Raw genomic sequence first — 27278 nt, forward strand, 5'->3', positions numbered from 1 at the left:
AATTGGTTAGTTGATTTGCTTGTTTCAATTTTTCCATGAAAGAGTACCTTCAGAGAACTTAAAGGGATAGAGCTTCCAAAGTTGGAGGTATAGATTTGAGGCTAGCTTAGCTGCAGATAATTCTTTGCAAATTGTAAAATTGCAAGAAGGAACTAGAAATATTTGGTTTTGTCCCACTAAGAAATATGCTTTGACCTGAAGGCTTGTACTTTGACTAATTTTATCTCAAATTACTTCAGAGGTTCCTCCAGGTGATTTATTGCTGGACCACTGCAGAATTTTTTCTTCCTTTGACCTGCCCACTCATGCTGTTGTTGTTGCAAAGAGAATATGTATAATATTTAAATACAATTTTAAACGTTTGTCAGTTAATGGAATTCAGGCTTGCTGAATCTAGGGTATAATGCATGTTTTGAATCCCCAGCCTTGCCCAAATTAAATATTAAACCAGTTATAATCTAAGGAGAAGTGCAAAATAGTTTCAAGTAAAAACTCAGCAGCTTAGGTATGAACCAGGAAGCTCCTAGCAAAAATTATCCAAGCTGTCACTCAATGGCCATTAAATTACGACAGTTATTGTCCTCCTAACCTTTCCTTCTAAGCCAGGTCACAGCAATGAATGAGTCTGCCAGTTTCACTTTCATGAAGAACTTCATAAATTTGGAAATGTTTCAGATATAAATGAAAGAAAAGTCTTATCCGTCTGCCAAATTCAGGAGGTATATAAATTCCTTGTGAGGTCAACACCATATTATATTGTTCAAATCTCTTCCCCTAGATGAGGCATCTAACAGTTCAGTTTTCTCCTGTGTTCTTTGATCAACACTTTTCTATGGCATATCATCTCCAAGATTTCCTAAGAAACCTGGAATCAGTGTTATCTTCTTATCAATTTTATAGGTAGGCAGAGGGGCACCGTGGCTAAGACGCTGAGATTGTCGATCAGAAAGGTCGGCAGTTTGGCGGTTCAAATCCCTAGTGCTGCGTAATGGAGTGAGCTCCCATTACTTGTTCCACCTTCTGCCAACCTAGCAGTTCGAAAGCATGTAAAAATGCAAGTAGAAAAATAGGAACCACCTTTGGTGGGAAGGTAACAGCGTTCCATGCACCTTCAGCGTTTAGTGATCCTTGTCACATGACCACGGAGACATCTTTGGACAGCGCTGGCTCTTCAGCTTTGAAACAGATGAGCACCACCCCCTGAGTCGGGAATGACTAGCACATATGTGCGAGGGGAACCTTTACCTTTAGGTAGGTGGAGAAAATGAAATTCTTCTGAAGGGGTTCATTCAATGGCATCATAACTGAATGAAGAAAATAGAATAAATACTTGCTTATCTTCTAGTTGAATTTGGCTTGCTATCTAGTGTGTCTCCCTGGATCAAGGGTCCCAAACTCCTGGTCCATGGATCAGCACTGGACTATGGCAAGCCAGAAACTGGGCGATGCAAGCAAGTTAAGCCCACAGAGGTGCAGGCAGCATTTGAAACCATGTCCTTTCCACCCACAGAAAAACCTGTCTCCACAGAACCAGTTCCTGGTGCCCAAAACCTGGACGATAGGTTTTCACTTTGCAAAAGTTAAGCCTCTTTGTGATCAAATTGACTTTCAAATTGACTTTTCTTGTTGGTTTAGTAGAACAGTACTTTGATTAAAGCTTTGTGTGTTCCCAGGCAGGGATTGTTATTATTTTTGTTTTTTTTGTTTTTGCTTGGATATGCCTCAGTAAATGACTACCTCTACCCTTTATGGGACCATCAATGGGATTATTTTAAAGCTGAGACTCTTTAGAAAAAGAAAAGACAGTTTTCATTAACAAGGGGGAAGAAGAATATTCTTGTTACCAGGTTGAACAACAAATCATATGCTTAATTCAGTGTTTCTCAACCTTGGCAACTTGAAGATGTCCGGACTTCAACTCCCAGAATTCCCCAGCCAGCATTCGCTGGCTGGGGAATTCTGGGAGTTGAAGTCCGGACATCTTCAAGTTGCCAAGGTTGAGAAACACTGGCTTAATTGGTATAAATGCCAGTTGTAGAAATATCAATGAACATCAGTTGAGGATTATAAAGGATTCTGATACAGTAGAATGTACTGCAGTTAGAGTGCAACCCATTGCTATTTATTTATATATTTATTTATTTGTCAACAAGTACAAGGAAACAATTATGAAAACACATGAAAAATGGCACAAATAAATGGATATAAATAAGCAAAACATAGCCATAAACGCATAAAAAGAGTACATATAAATGGGACAGTAGGACAGGGACGGTAGGCACACTGGTGCACTTATGCACGTCCCCCTAGGGACCTCTTAAGGAATGCTTAAGGTCCACGGTAGACAGCTTAAGGTAAAAGGTGGGGGGTGGGTTTAGAGGAACTAACAACAGGATCAGGGAGGGTGTTCCACATCTTGGCGCAGTGGTTAAATGCAGCACTGCAGGCTGACTGCTAGATCAGCAGTTCAGCGGTTCAAATCTCACCGGCTCAGGGTTGACTCAGCCTTCCATCCTTCCGAGGTGGGTAAAATGAGGACCCAGATTGTTGTTGGGGGCAATATGCTGACTCTGTAAACCGCTTAGAGAGGGCTGAAAGCCCTATGAAGCGGTATATAAGTCTACTGTTATTATTGCTATTATTTACTCCCCGCAGAGATTCGGACCCTTACCTCTCTCCAGGCCTTCCGAAAATCCGTTAAAACCTGACTGTGTCGGCAGGCCTGGGGTCGATGAGTTCCCTTCCCCTCTCGAATCGTGTGGCTGTTGGTTGTTTAAATTCCCTGTACTTTTTGTTGTAGTTCTTGTGTTTCCCTTCCCCTCCTTTGGGTTTGTGCGCCGCCCTGAGTCCCCCCCGGGAATAGGGCGGCATATAAATAAAATTAACCTTGAACCTTGAACCTATTGCTGAAATCATTTTTCCTGCAATCAAGATTAGAACGGATTACATTTAGTTTGTATCTATTGAGTATTCTCTTCTGTGAATATATACATCTTTTGAACTTCATATCATTCTCTTTAAGACTGACAACCAGATTTCAAGAAAATTGAATGGTGCCTGAAGTTAGAATTGTGGAGAACCCCGACTCATCAGGGCAGAGCAGCATCAGGAGAACAGAGTTGGAAGGGACCTTGGAGGTTATAGCCCAACCTCCTGCTCAATCAGGAAACCCTATACCAGTGATGGCGAACCTTTTCATGCGCGCGCTCGTCTGGGCCACAACCAGGAAGAGGAGCTTCCCAGGGGACATGCCCATGCTGGAAAATGAACTTCCGGTTTCTGGTGCACACATGCACACCAGCCAGCAAATCTTTCAGTTACTGCTGTGCATGCGCACATGCCAATCAGCTGGCCGGCATGCATGCTCACGCCGGAAAATGGAAGACCAGCTCTTCCGGTTTCCTGCACTGCTGCATGCGCAAAGGCCAGCTGATTGGCATGTCCACATGCACACCAGAAACCCAGAGGAGGAACGGGTGATGCCGCGCATGCCAGGCATTCCAGTCATGCATGCCACTTTGGGCATGCGTGCCATAGGTTTGCCATCATGGTCCTATACCATTTCAGACAAACGGTTGTCAAATCTCTTCTTAAAAACCATCAGTGTTGGAGCAAGTCATTCCACTGATTTTGTTCCACTGATTAATTCTTCTAACTGTCAGGAAATTTCTCTGTAGTTCTAGGTTGGTTCTTTCTTTGATTAGTTTCCATCCATTGCTTCTTGTTCTGTCTTCGGGCACTTTGGAGAATAGGTTGACCCTTTCTTCTTTGTGGCAGAAGGAGAATGGGTCAACATATTCTCTGTCGTGCAAATATATCTTGGCCAAACACTTTTGCTTTCTTGTCCCTACCAGCCAGTGCAAATAAACAATCCAGGAACTCACTGGGAAAAGGAAGTGCAATATAGTGTTGTGTTTAAACTAGTAAGTCCGTATTTGTTGTATTTGGGATATAAGGTAGGACAGTATAATAGAATTTTACCCAAAACAAATTCTGTTCCCATAATTCCAAATAAAGTGAAAGCAAGCATCAAAATTCTGTTGGCATTCATTTTCCAAAATTAAGAATTGAGAACGGGGGAGAATATCTGAAACAACTACAACAACAACAAGTTGTTGAAAGTTTCGCCAAACAGGGACAGTCATTTTTCAAACAAAACACAACTCACACACGCCTAAGAAACACAGAAAGCATATTGATTTGCCTTTTTTTAAAGAAAATGATTCTTAAGACATTTTATTAACCAGTTATAGGATTAATTTGCTGTACCTAAAGGCTTTGTTATTCAACAATAGGAGTGTAAATAGATTTTTTTTTAGATGATAAAAAGAAACACCTAATTTGAATAGCAAACTACTAACCCTTACAATAAAGCAAATGGGATTTGCAGTGATTCTCATCAACCCCTGATCAGAAACAAAGAGTTGTTCTTATTTTACCAGTTCAAGTTTGCCTGGGAAGCCATGAAGCAGGGAATCCCATTTCTATTACAGATTAACAGGGTTGGAAGGCACCTTGTAGGTCATCTAGTCCGAACCCCTTCCCAAGCAGGAAACCCTACACCATTTCAGACAAATGGCAGTCCAGTCTTTTCTTGAAAGCTTCCAGTGATGAAGCCCCATTGCTTGATTGCTCTCACTGTCAGAAAATTTCTCCTTATTTCTAGGTTGAATCTCTCCTTGATCAGTTTCTCTCCATTGTTCCTTGTCTGGACTTCAGGCACCTTGGAAAATAACTTGACCCCCCTCCTCTCTGTGGCAGTCCCTCAAATATTGGAAGACTGCTATCATGTCTCCCCTGGTCCTTCTCTTCACTATGATCCTAAGCATGTACTTTCAAACTAATTTAGCCTAGTCTTTCTCAATCTCTATGTCCAGATGAAGGAGAAATGAATAGGTTGCTAGTCTGTTCATAATCCCATAGTTACTTAGATTGAGTGAAACAGAATGAAACTATAGTTTAGAAGTTTTAGAAGTTTTACAAGGCTACAGAAATGACTTTTCTCCAACTCTGGAGGTTTTTAAGGAGAGATTGGACAGCTGTTTGTCTGAAATGGTGTAGGGCTTGTAGCCCGAGCAGGAGGTTGGACTAGAAGACCTCTGAGATCCCTTCCAACTCTGTTATTCTGCTGCTCCAAGGGACATAACTTTGTGTCTCTTTGCAATATGCAAAGAGAAACATTGTTTAATGTTTCAACAGACATTCCCCATGATAAGGAGTTTCCTTGAAATGTGTGGGGGAGCTATGTATTTGTTGGCACAGCTGACTTTTAAAACTCTCTCCCCTCCTCATGCGCTGATTATTCACCCCCTGTGTTTGCCTTCTCATGTGAATCTGCCCCAAACATATGCTCAGCTGATGATGGATAAGGAAAATACCACCTGCATGGCTCTTTTCACATTGACAATATTAATCCCAACTGTAAGAAGAGAGCTAGGAAACTCTTTGTTTAAAAGCTGGGGTTTCAGGAGCGGAAAAGGAGAAGAAGACTTAAAATAGATGTCTGTTCATCCAGCGGCCAGTTCTCAAAATATCCAGTAAACCTTCAAGTTGCCATTTATTGCAGTATTATTTATAGTCGGTAGAGTTGAAAGAAATCATTGCAAGTTTATTATTTCCTGTGTGGTAAACTATGACCACTTTGTTTGCCTTGGCACTAGCCCAGGAAGTCATATACCTAATTATGGATGAATCCAGTGTATTTCCTGGTTAAGTTCTTGTAAGATTACGTCTTCAAATGCGCACACAGAAGGAAAAGTATTTCATAGATGTTCTCAAGCTGGATAGCCAGTGTCGTGTTAATATTAACAGAGGATAGAATCAAGATCACGTGAAGTACTAGTACTGCTTTACAATGTCTTAGTAAGACTTCACCTGGAGTATTGCATCCAGTTTTGCTCAGCACCCTATAAAAAAGATGTTGATTTAGAAAAGTGCACAGAAGAGCAACAAAGATGATTAGGAAACTAAGACAGATTGCAGGAATGGTTGCAAGAATTGGATATGGCTTGTCTAGTGAAAAGAAGGACCAGGGGATACATGATAGAAGTGTTCAAATACTTGAAGGGCTGCCATGAAGAAGAGGGGGGTCAACCTATTTTCCAAAGCACCAAAGGGAAGTCAAGAAACTAATCAAAGAGAGACCCAACATTTCCTGACCGTGAGAACAATCAACAGTGGAGCAGCTTGTCTTTAGCTCCATCTTTGGAGGCTTTTAGGAAGAGACTAAAAAGCCACCTGTGTGAAATGGTCTCCTGCTTGACTGGATGTTGGACTAGAAGAACTCCCCTTCCAACTCTGATATTCAGTGTCTCAGGTTTAGGGAGACAATTCTCACCAATTCCGGTTAAGAATTGTAGTTCAGAAGATTGGCAGAGCATTAGGCTCTTTGGCCCTTGATCTACAGTACAAATGAGTTGTTTTAAATGTCTCTCTTGGGGTTGGTTAGGTATCATTTTTAACAAGAGTGTCTTTGACCATATTCATCATGTGAGTTCAGTTAGCACTAATGTTTCTTGATTCATATAGAATTGAGAAGCTGAGAAATGGGATGGACAACTTCACAGATAGAAGAGTTGGCGTGAAGAGGGGAATTGCAGGCTCTTTTGTCTTTCAAGAGATTCATTGTAGTCTACGCTTAGGATCAGGAATGAGTTAAACTGTTCAAAGTTAGTGTAACAGGAAGAAGCTAAGATCAATGTAGAGATGTTATTAACCTCTTTTTTTATTTCTTTTGTCTCAATATATTTTAGACTGTGTTTGTTAAAAATCTATACCGTGTACGGGCTCTGGGAAGTCGGGGGGAGGGAGGTGGGGTGCTAGGGGGGAGGGTAGGGTAGGGGGGGACATATACTATGAGTTAGATTTCAACGTAATGCGATTTCACATATACGTTTCTCTTTAATTTCTCCGTAAAAATAAGACAAGCTGAATACATTGACATATAGTAGAAATACACCAAGGGGTGGAGGAGTCGGATAGAAGGAAGAGGGGTAGAGAGGGCCGGAGAGAGGATGGGAGGGAGGGTGAGAAGGAAGGGAGGGAGTGGGCTGGGAGAGAGGAGTGGTAGAGGGGGAGGGGAAGTAGGGTAGAGGAGAATGATGGAGGGAAGATAGTAAGTTGGAGGGGGGCGGAAGAAAGAGGTGTATGGAGAGCGGAAGAGGTATATTGGGTTTCTATTTGAGTTTGAGTTTGAGTTTTATTTCATTTATATTTCTGGGGGTATTGCTGACAAGAGAAACTGCTGTGATTATTGTTTAATGTTGTATGGCCCCGGTTATGCACAGTATATATGTGACTGTATGAAAATGAAAAATGGAAAATAAAAACATTTTAACAAAGAGATCCATTGAATGCCAGCTTCTTATTTCCCTTTTCTCCAAGAGTTCTTAACTGCTCACTCACCTTGATTCCGTCATATTGAGGTAGCTCCCATATTTACTTTAACCATTTAGCTGATGCACATCATAGGTCCTTTGATGGCTATCTGCAATCCTGCAAAGTATTTACACCAGGGGTGTCCAACCTTGGCAACTTTAAAGCCTGTGGATTTCATGCTGGCTGGAGCTTTCTAGGAAATAAAGTTCATAAGTCTTAAAGTTGCCAAGATTGGACACCCCTGATCTACACCAAGAGATGGTTACAAGCCCTATACATAGACCTTCAACCATTGTTAACTGGTTTTAGTGTGATTTAATCCACGAGTGTGAATTAATGCCTAGGGCAAAATCCCTTGCTTTTTTTTTTAATGGGAGGAGGCGGCTGTTATAAGTATGACTTTTTGAAATTGCATCTGCTTGGGACTCATAATTCTGCTCTGCAAAATAAACTATACTAGGTCTAGCAAGATGTCCCAACACAGACCTTATGTTAAACTTTGGTGAAAAGTGAGCACTTTGGACACCATCTACATAACCAAGACTTGTTCTTGACTTACCTGTTCTGCCTAAAATTTGCCTTTAATTCTTTACTTGTTCATTTATAGTGTTGTGTCATGACAACTCAGATTAGCAATAGCAATAACACTTAAGACTTATATACCTCCCCGTAGTGCTTTACAGTATGCTCTGGGCAGTTTACAATGTTAGCATATTGCCCCCAACACTCTGGCTCTTCATTTTACTGACCTTAGAAGGATGGAAAGCTGAGTTAACCTTGAGACCCATTAGGATCAAACTCCAGGGATGTGGGCAGAATTTGCCTGCAAAGCTACATTCGAACCACTGTGCCACTAGATAAACAGGTAGTCTCTGACTAGGCAACTATTAGGCCAATAGGAAAATGAGATGGGTGGTAAGACCAATGGAAAGCACGTCCATTCCATTTTTATGCTCTTTCGTTCATTATGAAGGGGAATGCAAAACATGGCTATTAAATATCTAGGAAGTTGAAGGGAAGGTTTATCTTGCCCACCTTGCTGATGGCAGACCTGGGTGAATCGCCCAGCAGGATCCTATGTCCTGGGAGTTACTTAAGGGTAGGAGTTGAAGATGCTAGCTTTAATCGCAATTAGCCACCTTTAGTTTATGTCTTTCTTTCTCCATCTGTTGCTTTTGTTTTTCAGCCATCTACAATTACAAAGCAGTCCAGGATGTGGAGCTCTCTTTACAGGTTGGAGATACTGTTCACATCCTGGAGATGTATGAAGGTAAGCAGGCTCTGGATGGCCAAGAGAGAACGGGAAAGGCTCGTAGGTCCAGTGGGAGACACTGGGTTTTGTATTTGAAAGTATGGATCAACAAAATGGAAAGAGGCAAAGCAAATAAATCTCAGGTGATGAAACCCAGCTACACAGATTATTGTTGTATCTGTTCCAGAGAGAGCACTCTTAAGATCTGAAGCAGGAATTCCAAATATAAGAAGCTGTGAAGATCGATATTATTTTCCACCGATGGCCACTCAGTTGCTATACGATCCAGCTGCTTCTTTCTGCATCTTCTCTAGCTTGGCTGTTGTTTTAAAGTTTCACTGAGTAGAAATGTATAGGTGCTCCAGTATAATTGGGTTGTTTTGGCATGAGTAAAAGATGCATGTGAGAACAACCGCATCAAGGAGCAGTTCTGAATGACTCTCAAGTTCTCTGACTACACAAAGGTAACTTTGAGAAGCCCACAAGGAGGTCATGATAAGCTGTATATACAGACGTATAGTAGGTGCAATTGCATCCTAACATAAAGACTCTTGTTTTGCTTTTGTAATTAAATGTAATCTTGAGTCTGACTTCATTTCTGGCATTTTAATGACTGTGATAATCTAGTTTAACCTGAGGCTTTCTCAGCCCGGGATTGTTGTGGAATAAGATTATAATCCAGCATACCTGGAAGAAGATGCATTGGGTCAATAGGGAAGGCTAAATTGGATCCCCTTAGTGGAATTTTTATTGACTTGCCTGAATTTTTATGGCATAGTGTGGCTTTTGATTGATCAGTAAAGGATCCCTTGCTGTACAGCTAACTTTCCCTGCTGGAATGGATGAGCGGCTTCATGTGTGATTCATCCCATGCTTAACTTCCAGTGCATTTCATATACTTCTTGAAAGTTGCTATTTCATTGTTATGCTCCAACAGACCAGAGAATAGAATTTGAGCTAATCCACCTTGGCTGGAAAGAGAATTGAGTCACGTGAGGATTGCAAAGGGTTGCTGAGTCTCCATTTTTATGATGCCCTCCATCCTGTCAGTGTTAAGTTAGGAGCTGAATACCTGGGATTCACCAGCAAGTCAAACCAGCTGCTTAATTAACCCCCTGCTCTAGGCCTTTATTTTATTTTCAGGCTGGCTTGTCCTTGACATCAGAGAGTAGCCAGTTAGAGCTCAGGTGCCAAAAAAGATTTTTATTGCTGATGCTGTATTGGCAGATGCATTTGAGGGGAGTGGATTCCTTTCTAGTGGTAGATTTAATGCAGCAGAGAGCCAGGGCATTGGCTGACCTTGCATATGGGAAAGCGGGACAGACAAACGAAGGAAACTATTGGTCCCATTCCCGAGGAGCCATTTAAACTAGACGGTTAAATTAGAATCAGCATTTCCTATCAGGAAGAACAGTGACAATATTTTCTCCTATCCACAAAGCAAAGCAATGTGTTTTTGAGAACCAGTTTGGTTTAGTGGTTAAGTCACCAAGCTAGAAAGCAGGAGATTGTGGGTTCTGGACTGGACTGGGTGACTTTGAGCCAGTCACTCTTTCTCAACCCGTCTTCCTTTCAGTTAATTATTGTGGGGAAAATAGGAGTAGGAATATGTGTTGAGTTATTATCCACTTTGAGTTGTTTGCAAAAATAATAAAGCTGGGATACTATGTTAATAAAGGTAAAGATAAAGATTCCGCTTGCACATATGTGCTAGTCATTCCTGACTCTAGGGGGTGGTACTCATCTCCATTTCAAAGCTGTAGAGCCAGCACTGTCTGAAGATGTCTCCATGGTCATGACTAAACACCGAAGGTGCACAGAACGCTGTTACCTTCCCACCAAAGTGATCCCTATTTTTCTACCTCCATTTTTACATGCTTTTGAACTGCTAGGTTGGTAGAAGCTGGGACAAGCAACGGGAGCTCATTCCGTTATGCAGCACTAGGTATTTGAACCACCGAACTGCTGACCTTTCTGATTGACAAGCTCAGCGTCTTAGCCACTGAGCCACCGCGTCCCATTACTAAATTAATAGATTAACCTAATATTAATCCCTGCCTTGAAAATCTGCCCATCAACAACACTCTCAAAGTACTGCTGGAAAAAAAGTTTGACTTTTTCCCCAAGACAACATACAATATCAGGAGGCCAAGGAGAATGTTCTGTTTTGTTGAAAAAAAAAGGAGAGGGTCATTCTTTTAAGGAAAGGGGAAAAGCAACTTTTTTTTTCTTTTTTTACTTTATCTCTATTTTTCATATGCAAGATCAGTTTATCCTCTAGTTCTTGGGCATGTTAAATCTATTGTCCTTCCCCTCAACTCAAAGACTTCAAATGGAACAGCAGTTGCCCAAGACCTCTCCTTGTTTCTCTTTCCTGCAAAGAAAACTGAACTTTACCGCAGCTAGTATCGGGATTATATACATCTACCTATAGCTTTCACTATATGGGATTCCACTCGTTTGAGTAAAGAAATATACTCACATATAAGCCTGAGTTTTTGATGGCCTGTTAGAAAAGCAGAACTGGAAGACCTTCCTCTAAAGCAGGGGTGTCAAACTCAAAGCCCGGGGGCTCAATCCGGCCCACAGAATACTTAGATAGGGCTTCTGGGTCCATCCTGGAAAAAGCAAAGGACTGACCAGCGGTGCTTCTACCAGTGAAAACAAGCTCCTGAGCTCTCTTTTTGGCTACCATGGCTCCTGCAACCCTCTGCCAGCCCTCCCGAGCTCCATTTTCACTGGCAGAGGGTTGAAGGAAGCTGTGGCAGCCAAAAACGGAGCTCAGGAGCCTGTTTTCATTGGCAGAGTGCTCCGGCCACTACAGGCGCCCCCAACATGAGTGATGTTGAGATGGTCACACCCACTCTGACCACACCCATTCCAGTCCCCCAAGATCAAACACAACCCTGATGTTTCCTTCAATGAAATCGAGTTTGATACTCCTGTTCTAAAGCCTTTCCAGTAGACGGTAGAAAATCAGTGCATCTAGCTAGGTGTGCTAAGTTCAAAATTGAGAATTCATGGGATACGGAACAATCTGAGGAGTTATCTTTAAAGTTTCCACTTTCTTCATCTAATTTTATCCAGCTTTTATCCAAATCTCAGTGGACGGACTGAGTCATTCATTCAAATGAATAAGGCCAAAGTTCAGAGGCAGATTCAAGAATTTGTTTCCTTATTTAGCTGATAGTTGTTGCTGTGCAAAGTGTGAAGACCAGGCAGTTAATGGCTGACTTCTACTTTAATGCAGGAAAACCGGTCTCCACTGATTATTTATTATGTTTGAACATTCCCAGATTTCATAGATCCTTATGTCATTGATACAACTTTGGAAGCCCTGCTGTGAAGTTATCATTTATATCTGCCTATCTGCAATTGCTTTTTATGGCAAATGTCTATATTAATAGGATACACTTTTTTCTAAGAATCCTGATGCAACCAGATTTATAATATTCACAACTCAGTGGAGGTTTTGGAGATAAGAAGGGAGGGGGAGAGGAAAGGGGAGGGGAGAGGAAAGGAAAGGAAGAGCGAAGAGAAGGAAAGAAGAGGGAAGAGAACAAATGGAAGAGGGAAAGGAAGGGGAAGGAATGGAAGAGGGAAGAAAAGGGAAGGAATGGAAAAGGGAAGGAAGAGGGAACAGAAGGAAAGGAAGAGGGAACAGAAGGGGAAGGAATGGAAGAGGGAAGAAAAGGGAAGGAACAGAAGAGGGAAGGGAAGGAAGAGGAAGGGAAGGAATGGAAGAGGGGGGAGGAGGGAAGGAAAAGGGATGGGAAGGAATGGAAGAGGGAAGGGGAAGGAATGGAAAAGGGGAAAAAAGGGAAGGAATGGAAAAGGGAAAGAATGGAAAGGAAGAGGGAAGGAACAGAATTGGGAAGGGAAGGGAAGGGAAGAAAAGACTTAAGAGAGAAGTTAACAGCTCCAATAAAGAGGCAACTAAACAAAACATTGAATGCTAAATATATGAGACCAGATGAGAATCATACCAGAGGAATGTAAGGGAGTCTTTGGAACACACATGGAACAGGCACATCTGGCCAGCTAGAGACCTAAATAAGAACTCCTGATAGCATCTCTAGTTATCACATCTGTTTTATGTCTAACTTGCTTGGTTGAATTCCTGGACTTTCTAATTTGGAGAGTTTTCTATATCTGGCCATGAGATGCTTGGAGCCACTGTGTGTGTGTGTGTGTGTGTGTGTGTGTGTGTGTGTGTGTGTGTGTGTCACAATGGCTATTGTGGTCCATGGCAGAATTTATCAAATGAGCTGAAACTGGTACAGTTTGTTCCAGGCTGAAAAGGGCCGGAGCTGGCATCTGGCTTGTTTATTTCTTAATGACGACTGTTCACAGCAATGACAGCATCCATCTGGGAGACACCACTTGCCTTGTTTAAAGCTTTGCATGACTTCTTGAATTAAGTTGGATATTCTGTGTTGAGATCTCCCCTCTTCCTTCCAGTCCCAGAAACAGCAGTGCAGTAGAGGACCATTTCATACTCTGATTTCATTTTTCTAAAAAAAAGTATAAATAAAAGCACACTCAAGACATCCACAGATTATATTAGGAAGTGTAGCACAAATTGTTTAAGGGACTCAGTGGCTGCTGAGCTTGTCGATCAGAAAGGTCAGCAGTTTGGCAGTTCGAATCCCTAGCACTGTGTAACAGAGTGAGCTCCTGTTACTTGTCCCAGATTCTATCAACCTGGCTGTTCAAAAGCATGTAAAAATGCAAGTAGAAAAAATAGGAACCACCTGTCAGCGTTCCAAATATCAGCAGAATTAAATCAGAGTCCAAGGCAGAATTATCCTTAAAGTTCCAATTTAATAAGACAGACATGTTAGCACAAACTGTGGAATCCCAAATCTAAAAACTTCCTGGGATTCCACCCAGTTGAAAGTTTATGATCTTATCCCCACACCCATAAATCCATCACATGGGCCAACCTTCTTCGGCCACGCTGGCATCTCCACCCATCTGGTTCCGGTCAGCTGCAGAGGTGTGGAGACAAAAGACGATCTTGGGCTTCTAGAAAGGAATGACAACAACACATTCCACAATTCTACTCCTTTCTATTCCCCCTCCCAATTACTACACTAATGAAACAGCATAATGAAATAATAGAGAGTGTGGCAGACCAAAGATCCTTAAAAGGAATATGACTGCAGGCCTAACACCACCTTTGGTGGAAAGATAACAACGTTCCGTGCACCTTCGGCATTTAGTCATGCTGGCCACATGATCACAGAGATGTTTTCAGACAGCGTTGGCTTTTCGGCTTTGAAACGGAGATGAGCATCGCCCCCTAGAGTCGGGAATGACTAGCACATATGTGTGAGGGGAACCCTTACCTTTAGCACAAATCAACAGCCAACATCTGAATCATTAGGGATGTAGCCCAAAGTTTATAAACAGTCAAGAAAGAGAAAAGATCTGTATACGACCTTTTAAGTAATTGAATTCAAACATGTGTAAATTGCAGTGTGAATTGAATTTTGACTGAAATTTAAATAGCTTGCCTGCAAGAAATTTTAATTGAGGGTTGTTGAAATTAGTTCCATGCTTAAAAAGTGCATCTTTGTAGAATCATTTCACTAAATTCTGAAAATAATTTATGATTGTGAAATCATTTTTGTGTATGTTTTCTTCTTCCTTGACAGACTGGTACAGAGGCTACAGTCTTCGAAATAAATCCAAAAAGGTACAACTTCTCCAAATATTTTCCCCCTTGTGTCTATACATTAATTCCTCTGAATCTTTGTTCTTAAAATTTATTTGGCATTCCTGATGCAACTTCATCTTCCATCAGTCTTCTGTCACATCTCTTTTCTCTCAAGCTTTTCCTAAATTGTGGTAGTGTTTTAAAAAGAATATTTTGGGGCTTTATGCATTCTACATTTCTGTGATCTTGCTGCCTATCTAACAGCTTTTCAATCAGTATCAAAAACCTCTCAGCACTTAGCCATGCAATAATTCAATATTATGAGGGGGAGAGTTCATTCTCCAAGCTTGTGGGTGAGTTTCTGAACGTTTTGTTACCAGGCTAGGTAACATCTTCAGGGGAGTTTAGGGGATGTCAGTGTTGATGTTCCTCTGTTTATAAGGACTTCAGGTGTGGGTGTGTCAAGGGAGGGGGTCTTGTGTTGGGTCAGCCGTGAGTCATCAGTGTGTCTTGTGATGGTTCTTGTGATGGAACAAAATGTTCAGAAACCAAACCACAAGCGCTAAGAACAAACCCTCACCCTGTACCCAAGCTACAGATATTCGCCACTATTGCAATTCGATATTAATTAAGCAGAAGGGAAATAAAATAGATCATTGTGTTTCTGGCCTTTATGATTTAAAAAGCTGGCTCGCTGAGGCCCTGAGGTCACTATTTGGTAAAAGAAGCAAGAAAAGGACCAAGAAGGCATACCAATAGTTAATTCATGAGACGGGAACATGTCTGGTTTCTCAGATGCCTTGAAGAGTGCTAGGAGTCAACAGATTATGAAAAAATGAGGATACAATGAAATTATTCTGCAAGTTGAATAGAATAGAATAGAATAGAATAGAATAGAATAGAATAGAAATCTGTATTGGCCAAGTGTGATTGGACACACAAGGAATTTGTCTTTGGTGCATATGATCTCAGTGTACATAAACAAAAATAAAATAGAATGCATTCATCAAGAATCATAAGATACAACACTTAGTGATAATCATAGGTTACTAATAATACTAGGAAACAAAACAATATAAATTGTAAAGGTACAAGTAACATGGTTATAGTCACAAGTAGGAAGAGATAGGTCCTAGGAAAGATGAGAATAATAATAATATTACAGTCTTAGCAGGGTGGGTTCCTGCCAGTTCTAACCTCTTCTATAGAAGAGGTTCCACAAATTACAATGCCATTTAGAACTGGTTCCAGCTCCCTCCCCCCGCTCGTCCGCACATCATCAAGATGAAGAGCGAGAGGAGGAATTCTGGGAGTTGAAGTCCACAAGTCTTAAAGCTGTCAAGTTTGAACACCTCTGGGGTTCTTTTTTCTAAAGGATTAGGGGTGCAAGGGTCTTGTAACTTGACAGCTTTAAGACTTGCGTGCTTCAAATGCCAGAGTTTCTGAGCCAACATTTTGGTTGCTAAGCAAGAGCATTGTTGAGTGAATTTCACCACATTTTACAAGTTGGCCATGCCCACCCAGTCACATGGCTGACAAGCCACTCCCACCTGGTCACATGGCTGGCACGCCACTCCCACAAAGCAGGCCACACCTACAGAAGAGGTTCTAAAAAAATTTGAAACCCACCACTGAGTCTTAGTAAATAATTTGACAGTGTTGTGGGAATTAGTTGTTAAGCAGAGTGGTGGCATTCGGAGGGAAAACTCTGCTTGTGTCTAGTTCTGGTGTGCAGTGTCCTATAGCATCATTTTGAGGGTAGAAGTTGAGACAAATTGAGTTAAGAGTTAAATCTTGTTAACAGTGTGACGATCTAACAGCAAGCTCTTTTACCAGGAGCAGACTTCAAGACAGGTGTGCAAACAGCAAAAGCCTGGATTAGAAATAGAACCAGTTTGTGGATAATTGGATTATGAGGAATGTTTGCAGCATTCAATCTAAGGGGCACATGCAGCCAGATTTTGAGGTCACATTTAACTACTTTGGCGGTTAAGGACTATGGAGGATGTGGGTGTGTTTAAGTAAGTCACTGTAACTGATTTAAAAAAATTATGACGCAAAGTAGGCAAATGAGTCCATATTTGTGTTGCCTCAATTATGAAAAATTCAATTTTTCATAATGCAAAATTTATTTTGATTTATTCCATCTTCTTAAGGCAAAGTGAAAAGTTCTACCAGTGAGGTATTCTATAAAGAATGCAGAAAGGGAATAAGACTTAATCCAACAAAATAATTAAAGGCATGACGTGAGAAAAAAAAATGTCACTAAAACTAGTTTTTGTCAAAACTGTTTGTTAAACTTCTCTATATCTTACACTCTTTGCACAGTGTCTATGCTTCTTTCGTAACTCTTGCCATTTCCACCTTCAAATTTCTCACTTAGAAGATCTCATCGGCTTCAGCCAGCCTGAACTTTTTCAGTGTTCTTGAGCTGGGGTCTCCAACCTTGGCAACTTTAAGCCTGGAGGACTTTAACTTCTGGAAGTTGAAGTCCTCCAGGCTTAAAGTTGCCAAGGCTGGAGACCCCTTTTCTTGAGCCATACTCCTCACTTTGGTAGGGTGCACTATGTGCCGGGGGTTGTCACAATCCCAAAAATGCTCCCTGCCCCCAAAGACTGCCTGCTGTTTTAGTGCCGATGCAACAATTTTCAGCACTGATCTTACTAAATTATGGGGTGGCCTCAGTGGTGGGTTTCAAAAACTTTTTAGAACTTCTTCTGTAGGTGTGGCCTGCTTTGTGGGAGTGGCTTGCCAGCCATGTGACCAGGTGGGAGCGGCTTGATGGCCATGTGACTGAGTGGGAGTGGCTTGGCAGTCATGTGACTGGGTAGGCGTGGCCAACTTGTAAAATGTGGTGAAACTCACTTAAAAACGCTCTTGCTTAGCAACCAAAAAGTTGGCTCTGAAACTCTGGCATTTGAAGCACGCAAGTCTTAAAGTTGTCAAGTTATAAGACCCTTGCACCCCTAACCCTTTAGAAAATAAAACCCAGGGGTGTTCAAACTTGATAGCTTTAAGACGTGTGGACTTCAACTCCCAGAATTCCTCCTCCAGTCATGTTGGCTCAGGAACTCTGGCATTGAAGCATGCAAGTCTTAAAGCTGTCAAGTTACAAGACCTTTGCACCCCTAACCATTTAGGAAAAAACACCCCAGGGATGTTCAAACTTTACAGCTTTAAAACTTCCTCCCAGAATTCCTCCTCTTGCTCTTCATCTTGATGATGTGCAGACGGGTGGGGGGAGGGAGCTGGAACCGGTTCTTAACGGCACTGTAGATTTGTGGAACCTCATAGAAGAGGTTAAAACTGACAGGAACCCAACCCTCGGTGGCCTACAAGGATATGGAAAAAGGGGAACTCTGAGCCACAGATTGCCAACTGTATTCTAGGAGTTTTGTTCAGTTAATAGGAGTTCTGGAATTAATGATCATTTCACTCAAATTTTGAAAAGTTTCTTTCTGACAAATCCATAGGGTTTCTCTTCCCTTCCTTTCCCTTCTCATCCCTTCCCATCCCATCCATAATTACTTGAATTATGATTTTTTTTCCTGGATTCAGTACAATATTTAGGGCACCATTCTAATTTTCCATGGGATACACTTCACTTTGGGAGATGTGATAGAACTGGTTTTCTGTTTTCCAAATTCCTTTTCTTTGAACTATATCCAGATCCTGTCCAGACTGGAAAGATGCCTTTAGATTTCCCTGGCAAGCAAGCAAGCCAGAATCCAACTACAGTAGCTACTTTGCATTCTTGGATATTCTCCATTCTATCACAGTTGGATAATCAAAGCTTTAAACTGTCTTGGAGCCATTTCCATATCGATGCTCTGTGTGAAATGCATTAGTGTCACTGAGTCTGCCTTGATCCGTGGAAATTATTCACCACAGCAAAGTAAGCTTTGCAAGAGGTTGGGGATCTCATTCGCAATGTTTTCCTCAGATCTTTAATCCACAGCTCATTTATCTTCCTGGAGAGACTTTCTTTTTGAGGGAGTAAGGGGTCTTCCCCATTCAGTCTTTGAGCTGTTGATGTGCATAAACAGTTCTTCCACTCACAGAAATGATACTTAGCTGGGATACCAGAATGAAAGATCACTGGAGCCTTTTAAAAAACATGGCAGCCAATCTTTTTCTGCTGGTGGCCTAAGATTAAGAAGCATTATGGAGAGGTGGATCTGAAACGTTCAATTTTGGGGAAGGAGCAGGGGTTAAATCCAGTAGATTCTGACAGGTTTTGGAGAACTGGTAGCGGAAATTTTGAGTAGTTTGGAGGCAAATGCCACCTCTGGCTGGTCCCAGAGTGTGGTGGGAATTGAGATTTTGCCGTATCTTTCTCCTGCCACACCCACAAAGCCATGCCCACAGAACCAGAAGTAAAAACATTTTCATTTCACCGTTAAGAAGGAGGTAGATTTTCCAAAACTGACATTATTAAAAGAAACATGCCTAGTTATGTAAGGACACATTGATCAACTTTGTGTGTTATTTATGCCCCTAAACATGAAAAGTTGTCCTGTTTTGCTTCTAGCATGCTTTTGGGAAGGATTGTAACTTTAATTCATATCTCTTGATTTATCTGGAACAAAGCATATACCAATGGGAGTCACTGAGAGTGATTTGGGTGGCCATATAATTTTTCTTAAATAAATGCTGTATATTAATACAAAGAAACAGTTGTTTGCCTACTGTTGGCATTGGCTTTACAGCTAAAAAATATAATAAGTTTGAATCTATATTTGGACATCAAATTGAAGCATGAAGATTGATCTTTTAAAAAGTTGAAGTTGGATGATTTGAATAATTGATGCAATCTACAAGGAAGGGGACTTTCTCTGTGATTAGACTGTGTAGAAAACTAATGAAATATTGGAGGCAGAGTTAATTAAAGGAAGGGATGGGGAAACTGCATGTTTTGTGTTTATTAGAGTTTTGCTGCTTATGAATATAACCACTTCCTCTAGAACTGACTTGCCACCTGCATAAAATTAAGACCAGCAGAGGAAACTGGAATTCTCTAATGCTTTGAGAGGAAAGGATTTCTTCTCTTAACCCTCTTCTTCTTTTACTAATTATCATATTTATTAGCATGATCCTTACATTAGAGGAATTCTTCTTGGATTAAAACTGCTGGCACAGCTTCCTTGTGTATAATTCTAAAAGCTACCAGTGATAATCAATTTAGTTGGGATTGAAAGGAGTTCTTTGTGGAAATATGCCCCCTTTCCCTGCCAGAATATAAAACCATCCCACAATGTTTTTTGTTGTGGTTTTGAGTCACTCAGTGATGCTAGCTTTCCTACAAAACACTTTCAGGATGATTAGGAGAATAACTGGGGACAAGTTTAATATCTCTTGTACCTCTCATGCTTTAGATCCTAAATGTAAGGAAGATAGCATCCTGTAGGTATTCCAAGAGGCAGATCTAGTGTTAGAATCAACAAGAGGGGGGAAAAGCAAAGGTTTGGAAGGATATATAAAGAAGGAAATGGTATAACAGATTAACAGAATTGGAAGGTCATCTAGTCCAACCCCCTGATCAAGCAAGAGACCCTACACCATTTCTGAAAAATGGCAGTCCAATCTCTCCTTGAAAGTCTCAAGTGATGAAGCTCCCACAACTTCCAAAGGCTACTTCTGTTCCATTGGTTGATTGTTCTCACTGTCAGAAAGTTCCTTCTTATTTCTAGGTTGAATCTCTCCTTGGTCAGTTTCCACCCATTATTCCTTGTCTGGCCTTCAAGTGCTTGATCCCTTCCTCCCTGTGGCAGCTCCATTGCTATCATGTCTCCCCTGGCTCTACTCTTCACTAGACTAGCCATGCCCAGTTCCTGTAACCGTTCTTCATATGTTTTAGCCTCCAGTCCTCTAATCATCCTGGTTGCTCTTCTCTGCCGTTTTTCTAGAGTCTCAACATCTTTTTTTTAATAGTGTGGGGATCAAAACTGGATGCCTCTTTGTCTCTGATAGTTCAGAGAACTTCACATAACCAATATTACAGTAGCAATAGAACAGGATATTTGTAGCTCAGGGTTGAAACTGGGGCTCTCTGAGTTTGTGATTTTTTTTGTGCTTATGACTTGTCACTCACTTTTCTTCCTTGTAGTAGTAGAGGAAGAAATTGATTGAGATCAACTATCTTTGACTTATTATAGGAAATAGTAATCATTTTGCCATCCATGATGGTAAATAGAGCTGTTGGGCTAGAGTTCCTGCAGTGATGGAAGCTTGAAGCTCAGTTTCTTGGCTTTCATAATTCTCTACCCATTTGATAAAGTCATAGATTGTTTTGTCTTTTGTTTAGGGTATCTTCCCATCAACCTACATTCATCTCAAGGAGGCAACGGTGCAAGATGGTGGGTGAGTAGCCAAGATCATTTTTAAAAAATGTGCAACAAATTCTAGAATTCTATTTTTTTTAAATTACACAGGTTCCATTCTGTGAATCGAGTTCTGCAAACAGTTGTCTGCATTATTTCATACAGTATTCACAAGTTTTATTTATACAAAATTGTTGAGAACTGATATGAAAAAGTGTCCAGGAGATGGACAGGTGAGACTGAGGAATGCTTCCTTTTGGTAATCCCAGACCACATCCAGAATAAGCCAAGTTAAACTTTGGGAGCTTTGTTTAAAGCAATAACAGAAGAATAGCAATAGCATTTAGACTTATATACCATTTTAGAAGTGTTTTACAGCCCTCTCTAAGCAGTTTTCAGAATCAGCCTATTGCCCTCAACAATCTGGGTCCTCATTTTACCCACCTCGGAAGGATGGAAGGCTGAATCAACCTTGAGCCTGGTGAGATTCGATCTGCCAAATTGCAGGCAGCCGGCAGTCAGTAGAAGCAGCCTGCAGTACTGCATTCTTACCACTGTGCCACTGAGGCTTAAAATATTAATAAATAAGACATGCAAGCACAACATGTATATATGTAAATCTAGTAAGTCCTAAAAACAGTTTGTTGGGCAGACCTTAAATTACCAACAATAATTTCAACCACTTTTCCATAGACAAAATGAGACAGTAATTCCTAGTGAAGTTCCATTGGTCCAAGAACTCACCTCTACTTTGCGAGAATGGGTAGTGATCTGGCATAGGCTGTATGTGGTAAGTACTAATTCTCTTTACTGGGCCACCATAAGTTCTTTCCCAAAGCAAACAATGGGTTCAGGTGGATAAGCTTTAGCAATAGCAGCAGCAATAGCAATAGCAGTTAGACTTATATACCGCTTCATAGGGCTTTCAGCCCTCTCTAAGCGGTTTACAGAGTCAGCATATCGCCCCCAACAACAATCCGGGTCCTCATTTTACCCACCTCGGAAGGATGGAAGGCTGAGTCAACCCTGAGCCGGTGAGATTTGAACAGCCGAACTGCAGAACTACAGTCAGCTGAAGTAGCCTGCAGTGCTGCATTTAACCACTGCGCCACCTCGGCTCTTTTGGGCTATTATAACCATAGGAACAATTTTTAGAAACCAGAAAGAGGTGGTTACACTTTGCTTTATATCCTGCCTTTCCTTCAGAAACTCAAGCTGGCATGCATAGATCTATATCCATGTTTTTCTTTTAACAACCTTGCAAGGTAAACAATGCTGGCTGAAAGTTACCAAGTATACTTCCTTTGTGGAGTGTGAACTTGTGAAGATAAATTGGAAAGGCAGGAAGATATAACCAAATACATCCTATTCAGTGATGTAATATATACTATAGGTGATTCATTTGGATTCTGTTCTGACCTAGGCCTCCCAAGAGCACAAAGCAGACTCCTTGTCCTGATAAAGCCTCTTTTATTTAGGTTAAAGGGAATTCCTTTCCAGCAAAGTCCCGGCAAACAGTCTTTCATGAGATTTCACAACTATAGACCTTTATCCGGCTTGGAGAGTTGTCAGGCCGATATCTTCCAAATGCCACTCTGTAGCAAACAATACTTGGCAAGAAGTCAGGAACAGATCTTCACCCTAATGAATTGAACTAATTGTCTCCTGCAAACTCCCTTCCCCATTTGCTCCTCTTTATTCCCTATGGGAGGGGCCATTCACTGTCCACCTGTGCCTTTATTCCCGAGTTAACCCTTATTCCTTAGCTGTTCCTTTCTCCTGGCAGCTCTGTGCATGCGCACATTGGGAAGAGGCTCCAGCTGTTCTTCTGCCCCATTGATATCTGACTCTGAATGCAGCTGATAACTGTCAGACCATCCTGGCCCCCTCCCTGCCTCTGACGCAGAGCCCTCATCAAAGCCTTCCCCAGACTCCAGAATTGGCCCATGTTCCTCCCCAACCTCCCCACTGTCTGAGTCTGCCACCAGCTCCTCGGGCCACTGGCGAGCCACAACAGATTCAGAATAACCTTTTGGGAAATGAATAAGTGGAAGATTATGAGTTTCCTGTGGGGTCTTTTGAGTTTGGTTGTTTCTTGCAAACATTTCATTACCCAACTAGGTAACATCATTAATGCTAGAAGGTGGATAATTATCTGCTTATAAAAAATGTGGCTTGCCCTGTCAATGTTGGTGGGAGTGTTCTTGGTTCCTTGATTAGGCTATTGTTTACTGTTTGTTTGTTTGAGTTGGTATTTCCTTTGGGGTATTCTTTACTGATTGATTGTCGGTCTGGTATTAATCCTGTGTTAATCTACTTAGCGGTGGCTCAGTAGCTAATACACTGAGCTTGTTTATCAGAAGGTGGTCAGTTCAGTGGTTTGAATCCCTAGCACCACGTAACAGAGTGAGCTCCCGTTACTTGTCCCAGCTTCTGCCAACCTAACAGTTCGAAAGCATGTAAAAATGTAAGTAGAAAAATAGGGACCACCTTTGGTGGGCAGGTAACAGCATTCTGTGTGCCTTCAGCAGTTAGTCATGCCAGCCACATGACCACGGAGACATCTTTGGACAGTACTGGCTCTTTGGCTTTGAAACAGAGATGAGCACCGCCCCCTAGAGTCAGGAACAACTAGCACATGTGTTCAAGGGGAACTTTTACCTTTACCTAATCTACTTATCTGGGTGTTGATTTTTGGCTTCTGCAAGAAAACAGCCAAACTCAAGAGGGCACCAAGGTTCAACCTTGAGCTACAAATATTCTCTTCTAATGGCATGAGTTTCCTATTAGTATAGGATGCCTTTGTTGTGTTATTTGTTTAATTTTCTGTTTCTCATTTCTTGTCTGCTCTAGGAGAACAAAAGCTCCCTCTTTCGCACTGTACAACAGATGACCTACAGTCTGATTGAATGGCGATCCCAGATCCTATCAGGCACTCTCCCCAAGGATGAGTTGGCTGAACTCAAGAAGAAAGTCACGGCCAAAATCGATTATGGCAACAGGTAATACAGGCTGTCTTTCTCAGACTTCAGTCACATCCTCAAATTAAATAACTAGAGGTGAAAGTGTGAAAAGAAAATGTTCTCACTGCGTCTAGATATGATGGATCAGCTTGTTGACATCAGAATCTCCTTGATCACATGAGCCCAGCTCTAAAATTTGAGTTTATGGACTTATTTTCAAAAAAGGTGGACTTTGGATTCAGGCCAAACAGGTAGTCTCGACTTACAACAGTTCATTTAGTAACTGTTCAAAGTTGCAACGGCACTGAAAAAAGTGACATGACCATTTTTCACAGTTGCAACCTTTGGAGCATGCCCTTGGTCACATGATCAAAATTCAGATATTGGACAGCTGGCTCATCTTTATGACGGTCGCCGTGTCCCAAGGTCATGGGATCCCCTTTTGTGATCTTCTGACAAGCAAAGTCAATAGGGAAGCCAGATTCACTTAACAACCGGGTTACTAACTTATCAACTGCAGCGATTCACTTAACAACTGTGGCAAGGAAGCTTGTAAAAGGGGGCAAAACTCACTTAACAAATGTCTCACCATAACAACGGAAATATGGGGCTCAAGTGTGATCGTAAGTCGAGGACTACCTGTATAAAGCAGTCTACTTACTTGAGTATATTTTGTTGACTTTTTTCCATTTGGTTTTCTTATTTGTTTTGGCTGTTTGTTCATTTACTGTTATGCTCATATTGTCAGCTCCCATTATTCATCTCATAAAGGCTAAGAGTCCAATCGTGGCTGCAAAGTATGCCCTCTGCCACCAACTAAGATCCCTCTCTGCTCTTGACAGCTGTGGATACCAGCAGTCTGCTGGATATCTGAAACTGTATGTTTTCAGTCAAGGTTCATGGTAGAGATTTTTCACCCCCTTCTCCCCCCTTTACACACAGCATATGTTTGCATGTAGGATCTTCCAGATACCTAAAGTCACAAATACTATTTAAAAAAAAAAAACAAGTCTATTTCCATCAAGCTGTGAATCCCACTTCTGTGTGCGTGACACTTTATTTTCTATTTCCATTTCACTTTGGATCCCACTTTTCTTTGTTCTCCTGCCCTTTTCCAAAGACTTCTTTATAGTTGATACGCCAAGTCTGATTTCACACTAGATTATGGGACAAGTGGCACATTGAGTGAATAAGCACAGTGTTGTCCAGACGCCAGAGTTAGTGCTTGAGGAACAGGTGCTGGAGATGTTGATTCTAAAGAGCTCTAGAGGATGGAGATACCCCCAAATCCACCAGACACCTATTTTCCCTTGTGCACAACAAACATCCTCCAATTGCTTGGCACTTTTTAAATACGTTGGACTTCATAACTAGGAGTAGGAGGGTGAACTTGCAGCCACAACTCAATTCCTCTAGTCTGCACACCTATCCTATCCTTTCCATTCATTCATTCATTCATTCATTCATTCATTCATTCATTCATTCATTCATTCATAAAAGTAAAGGTAAAGGTAAAGGATCCCCTCGCACATATATGCTAGTCATTCCTGACTCTAGGGGGCAGTGCTCATCTCCATTTCAAGAGATGAGTACTGAAGAGCCAAGGACATCTCTGTGGTCATGTGGCCAGCATGACTAAATGTCGAAGGTGCACGGAACAATACTGCAAAACTGTCAAACTTCCCTTGATTGATACTAGATTAAAAGCTGTGCAGGCAGAGATTCCTTACCCCAAAAAGGTGGTTCCTATTTTTCTACTTGCATTTTTACATGTTTTCGAACTGCTAGGTTGGCAGAAGCTGGGACAAGTAACAGGAGCTCACTCCATTACATGGCGCTAGGGATTTGAACCGCTGAACTGCCGACCTTCTGACCGACAAGCTCAGTGTCTTAGCCAATGAGCCACCGTCATTCATTCATTCATGCATATGTTTGTGTGAAAGAGAGACTTGGAAATTAAGCAGAATCAGGTTTGATTATAGTTGGATGGCGATTACCATGAAATGTCAAAATTTTGGACTGTGCTGGAAAGTCGCAGAGCTTCCTAGAAATGTCAATAGCAAACTACTTCCATGTGGCTGCCAACAATACTGCAAGATTATCAAACTTCCCTTGACTGATACTAGATTAAAAGCTGTGCAGGCAGGGATTCCAGGATATATGTACAGTAACTTTTTTTGTAAGCTAGTCTGTTATAATAACTAGGAAAGCTTTTTCAGGGGGTACACCCAGCAACTACAAAGTATAAAGTGTCAGTTCTCTTTAAAGTAGAAGCAAACTACCAATTTTGCACCTCCTCCTCTACTGGGATGGTGCAGTGGGCTAAGTGTTTGGATGTGGCCATCTGGGTCTTGTTATAGCCATGCATCATTCTGGTCTTTGGCTATCGCCCACCTTGAGCGATCCAGCCCTCATATAGATTGGCTCTAGAAAGGTCCAACATTTGGATCCCAAGTAGGCAAGGATGCTTTGAATCCAACACTAGCAATATCCAGATTTTGTGCACCATTCAGTTATTGCAGATATTAATGCCCATCCAAATCAGATACTCTGGAGGTTTTGTTTATGTGGGGTTCTTGGTCCTTGGTGCTTTCAGAGCTTGGTAGTTTTCATTAACAAACCAGATAACATCATTCTCTTCCATTTAGTTTATGTCATGTTTTGGTTTGGTACGTGTTCACAGTTTTGTTTTGTTCGCTGCTTAGAGTGACTACAAGTGAGGCAGAATAAATGGATTAAAGAAATAAAATGTAAAAGAAACCCGTAGATCAGGAGTGTCCAACTTTGGCAGCTTTAAGATCTGTGGACTTCTTTGATTCCCAGAATTCCCCTGGGAGTTGATGTCCATAAGTGTTAAAGTTGCCTTGGATACTAAATGTATTTAGGGCCAGAATGTTGCTTCAGCAGCAGCATTTGCTGAGCATTTCAGTTCTTGTTTGAAGCTTCCTAAATGACTGTAGAACTGCATAGGGGAAAGTTTGGAAAACTCATGGATACTGCTACCCTTAAAGTGGGATCTCTGCGGTGGGGAACTTCTTACTTCCTGTTCCAGATTTTGTTATTAAATTATTAAGGCATATGTACATTTTACAGAGAGAGAGGGGGAGGGAGGGAGGGAGAGAGAGAGAGGGAGAGGGAGGAAGGGAGGGAGAGAGAGAGGGAGAGAAAGACAGAGAGAGACAGAGAGACATTGACATATTGAGTGGGGGCTCAAGGAACATGGTGGCTCAGTGGCTAAAACACTGAGCTTGTCGATCAGAAGTTCAGCAGTTCGAATCCCTAGTGCCATATAATGGAGTGAGCTCCTGTTACTTGTCCCAGCTTCTGCCAACCTCGCAGTTCAAAAGCATGTAAAAAATGCAAGTAGAAAAATAGGAACCACCTTTAGTGGGAAGGTAACAGCGTTCTGTGTGTCTTGGGCATTTAGTCATGCTGGCCACATGACCACGGAGACATCTTCACATAGCACTGGCTCTTTGGCTTAGAAACAGAGATGAGCACTGCCCCCTAGAGTCGGGAATGATTAGCACATATGTGAGAGGGGAACCTTTTTACCTTTATACTTCCTTTAGCTATGCAAAATTCTTTCACGTTTTCCTCGAATCTGGGCTGTGTTACTTTCCCTTATATGAAGTGTTCCGTTTGCTTTCAGTGATATGCCGATAAAAGAAGACTTTTAAAAACACCTGCTGGAAATAGATATA

General features: G+C 41.5%; 1 protein-coding gene across 1 annotated transcript in view; it reads left to right on the forward strand.

The window, feature by feature from the left end:
* DOCK5 (dedicator of cytokinesis 5) overlaps positions 1 to 27278 on the forward strand; it is a 134223-nt gene that overhangs the window by 22228 nt on the left and 84717 nt on the right. Inside the window, exons 2-6 of the mRNA XM_087706193.1 lie at positions 8564 to 8647; positions 14290 to 14330; positions 20596 to 20651; positions 21305 to 21401; positions 23465 to 23613. Of these exons, the coding sequence (XP_087562319.1) occupies positions 8564 to 8647; positions 14290 to 14330; positions 20596 to 20651; positions 21305 to 21401; positions 23465 to 23613 (427 nt within the window). The remainder of the gene's footprint in view (positions 1 to 8563; positions 8648 to 14289; positions 14331 to 20595; positions 20652 to 21304; positions 21402 to 23464; positions 23614 to 27278) is intronic.

The sequence above is a fragment of the Thamnophis sirtalis genome, unplaced genomic scaffold (assembly GCF_051295495.1).
Source record: "Thamnophis sirtalis isolate CommonGarterSnake01/CBP01778 unplaced genomic scaffold, rThaSir2_p1.2 scaffold_2, whole genome shotgun sequence".
Classification (NCBI taxonomy): Eukaryota; Metazoa; Chordata; class Lepidosauria; order Squamata; family Natricidae; genus Thamnophis; species Thamnophis sirtalis.